Source organism: Aptenodytes forsteri, unplaced genomic scaffold (genome assembly GCF_000699145.1).
Source record: "Aptenodytes forsteri isolate BGI_AS27 unplaced genomic scaffold, ASM69914v1 Scaffold142, whole genome shotgun sequence".
NCBI lineage: Eukaryota > Metazoa > Chordata > Aves > Sphenisciformes > Spheniscidae > Aptenodytes > Aptenodytes forsteri.
Genome location: NW_008794598.1, coordinates 5424437 through 5428016, shown reverse-complemented (window position 1 = coordinate 5428016; position 3580 = coordinate 5424437). Strand labels below are relative to the sequence as shown.

At 64.6% G+C, this 3580-nt stretch overlaps 1 protein-coding gene across 1 annotated transcript; it reads left to right on the top strand.

Moving 5' to 3' along the window:
• The first annotated feature begins 1767 nt into the window (after nucleotides 1-1767).
• CLPS (colipase) lies at nucleotides 1768-2914 on the top strand. Its single transcript, XM_009272957.1, has 3 exons — nucleotides 1768-1863; nucleotides 2574-2696; nucleotides 2777-2914. Exons 1-3 carry the CDS (start codon nucleotides 1768-1770, stop codon nucleotides 2912-2914), a joined length of 357 nt encoding a protein of 118 aa, XP_009271232.1.
• The last annotated feature ends 666 nt before the right edge of the window (nucleotides 2915-3580 follow it).

The following is a 3580-nucleotide window of genomic DNA, read 5'->3' as shown; positions in this document are numbered from 1 at the left end:
ATGCACCCTGTGTCCTCGGGCTATGCCCCTGGGATGAGCCCCGTACCCCCGGGATGCACCCTGTGTCCTCGGGATATGCCCCTGGGATGAGCCCTGTGCCCCAAGGATGCACCCCCGGGATGTGCCCCTAGGGTGTGCCCCATATCCCTGGGATGCTCCCTCGGGATGCGCCCTGTGCCTCCATCACATGCCCTAGGATGCAGCCTGGGAGGTGCCCAGTGCCTGTGGGACAAGCCCTATGTCCCCAGTGCGTGCCCCAGGATCCGCCCCGGGATGCACCCTGGGCTGTGCTCCCGGATGCGCCCTGTGCCCTGCTGTGCACCCTGGGATGCGCTTTGTGCATCGCTGTGTGCCCTGGGATGTGCTCTGTGCCCATGCTGTGCGCCCCCAGGACGTGTGTCAGGATGTGCACGTGATGCGGGATGCGGGTTGGGGTGCTCCCCAGGATGTGTCTTGCCCCCCAGCGTGTGCCGTGCCTGGGGCTTTGCCGTGCAGGATCCACTCGGCTGCTCCCCCTCTGCCCTCCCAGCTGGTGTCACCAGGGTCTTCTCCCACTGGAGGGGGGTGCATGGGGTGCTGCATCATTGGAGCAGGGGGCTGCGGGTCCCTGGACCTCCCCCCCCGTCAGCTCTAGGGCTGGCTGGGCCTGCAGGCAGGGAGGGGACCGTCCCCACAGCCCCGCTGCAGAAAGGGAAAGGGCTCATCCTGCTGCCAGGACACCCCGGGGCGTCAGCCAGCACCTGGGGCAGGGCCAGGTCTCTGCCTGGTGTCTGTGTCCTGCTGCCAGAAGAGCGTGGGTGGCCCCGGAGCCTGCCCCAACGGGCCGAGGGCACTTGTGGCCACCTTGGGACCTTTCTCCAGGAGCCACTTCTGCCCCGCATCCCGAGGGACCGCAGCGGCTCAGCTCCTGCTGTGGGGTCCAGGTGCCACGTGCCAGCGTGACAGCCACCCCACAGCCAGTGCCAGCCTCAGTGTCACCCCTGCGGCCGCCGAAGGCCAGGGCTGCCTGGGTGTTAATCATTGCCGAGAGCAGCCGGGCCAACACGGGTGTGAAAAGCTGTGCCATTCCCAGGGCTGTTTTCCTTTCATCAGCCAAGCGCTGAAACACTGAGAGCAAATATCTGGCAGGGCAGGGTGCGGTGGTGGCCGGCGGGATGGGGACATGGGGACATGGGCAGGCTTTGGAGCACCAAGCGAGGCCGGTGGGATGCTAGCAGGGGGGTGGGCTCACTCCTGCCACACCTTTGGGCTTTCTCAAGCAGGTTTCTTGGCTCCTGTGAGCATAACGTCCGAGCGATGGAGGATCTGGGGGTGGGTGCTTTCCCATGGAGCGGAGCTCCTGCCATGGCGCCGGCTCTCGCTTTGTCTATGAACCCATCAGCAGCACCCGGCAAGGAGAGCATCTTGGAGAACCCCAGCTCCACGACTCCCTGCAGCCAGGGTGAAGGAGAGGAGGGAGGACTGGAAATCCCCCCCAGGGGAAGCGCAGGAGTGCCATTACTTTGCGTTCGCTTCGGCCAAAGGAGCTGCGAAAGGGCAGGTTGGCATCGCCGGTGTGGGACGGTCACCTGGGGACAGGGCGAGATGTCCCCATCGTGGCACTGCCTGGCAGCACGGGCATCGCTGTTTTCCTGCCCCAGGCAGGGCGTCGTGGCGCTGCCCCAATGCCACGAGTTGGGGTGTGATAGGAGCAGCCACATCAGCTGATGGAGACGCCTGCTATAAAGCACCCGCCGGCCCTGTGGCAGAGGCATGAGCGAGCCCACCATGGCCAACGTGCTGCCCCCCTGCCTGCTCCTGGCCCTGCTGCTCCTGGTCCCGGCCCTGCCAGCGCCACATGAGCGAGGGCTCATCTTCAACTTGGTAAGAGGGACACTAGCCCCGTCCTTGCCACAGCTGGGACACAGCCCCGGGTGCTGCAATGGGGCACGTGGTGCATCGGGGGGTTGGAGGGGTCCGCGGTGCTTTGGTCTCTGGCAGCAGACAGCTGGGACACAGCCCCGTGTGCTGCAATGGGGCACGTGGTGCATCGGGGGGTTGGAGGGGTCCGCGGTGCTTTGGTCTCGCAGCAGCTATATGGGGGAGCCCTGGGGTGATGGCTGCAGCCGCCGAAAGCAAAACTTATTGCAGCTGGGGAAACTGAGGCAGGTGGGGATGGGATACTGGGTTTTCTGGGGTTGTGAGGGATCTCGGAGCCCGGGAAAGCAGCTGGGTAAAGGGTCAGGGAAGCCTGAAAGTGGATGGGACTGAACCTCTTGGCTGCCTGTGCCAGCCAGGACCCCCTCCCTGGGGGGGCTCACAGGGAACGGGAAAGGGGGACGCTCTCCCTGTGGTGTCTCAGCCCTATTCCCGTGAGCCCAGCAGAAAACAGCACTTCAGTGGGTGGTATTTTGAGCCAGACCGAGAAAATCCTGCAGGGTGGGAGGCTCGGGCATGCTGGCAGCGGTGCTGAGCCCCAGCCGAAAGGCAGAGCTGGTGTCTGACACCCATCCAAACCCCTCGGGCCCACAGCTGGGGGGGATTAAGGGGTCCCAGAGAGGGACCTGATGCTCACGCCCTGCCTCGCCATGCAGGACACCGGGGAGCTGTGCCTGCAGAGTGCCCAGTGCAAGAGCGGCTGCTGCCACCGGGGCAGCGGCCTGAGCCTGGCCCGATGTGCACCGAAGGCGGCCGAGTTGCAGGAGTGCTCCCCAAAGGTACGTGCTCCCCTGCTCCCAGGGATGGCCGGGGACAGGGGCATGTCCCCCGTGCTACACTGTGCCTTGGTTCCCCACAGAGCATCTATGGGGTCTACTACAAGTGTCCCTGCGAGAGCGGCTTGACCTGCGATGCTGACAAGTCCATCGTGGGCTCCATCACCAACAGCGACTTTGGCATCTGCAAGGATCCCCGGGGCTCTGATGCGTTGCAGTGAAGGAAGAGACCCCCTGGTGCCCCCCCCATGCTGCCCCTGCCACCCTGCCTTTTCCCCTCCCCAGGGATGCCTGGACGTGCCCGCTCTGCCCCGGCTCGGGGGGGGTGTTGAGTAAAGAGCATCTTCCACTGAGCTGCAAGCCGGTGTTTTCACTCGACACGTCCCTCCAGCCTGGGACAGGGACAGCAGGGCCAGAAGGTCCCGGAAAAAGCTGCAGGGACGTGATGGCTTTACCTATACATGAGTGCACATCGTATGCAATTGTGTAATAATCTGGGCTGGGCCAGCAGCGAGCCATGGGGTGAGCTCTGCTCGGGGGGAGCGTTAGAGCAAAGGGGGTGCAGGGGAAGATGCAGCAGCCCCAGGATCCGAGGGAGCTGCTCGGGTTGTGCCGGACTCGGTTTATTTGCCGCTGCAGCTGCTCTGGTTGGAAACATCCCCTAGAAAAGGTTTGTCGCTGGAGAAGAGGGACTTGAAAGTGGTGTCGAAGCTGTGGGTGCTCGGGGTGCTTGGTGGTTGTGTCCGCCTCCACCGTGCCGCACTGCGGGCTCTGGATGACTTTGGGAATTCGGGATGGACCTGGGGCGAGGTGATGCTGGGAGCAGCCCCGCTGGCAGCGAGGCAGCAAATCCCCTTAACTCTGCCCCCGGCGGAGCTGTGCTGTGG

Coding starts and splice junctions, on each gene's coding strand:
- CLPS (XM_009272957.1), top strand. CDS start 1,768: ATGGCCAACGTGCTGCCCCCCTGCCTGCTCCTGGCCCTGCTGCTCCTG. Junction 1,864..2,573: donor GAGGGCTCATCTTCAACTTG/GTAAGAGGGACA, acceptor CTCGCCATGCAG/GACACCGGGGAGCTGTGCCT. Junction 2,697..2,776: donor TGCAGGAGTGCTCCCCAAAG/GTACGTGCTCCC, acceptor GGTTCCCCACAG/AGCATCTATGGGGTCTACTA.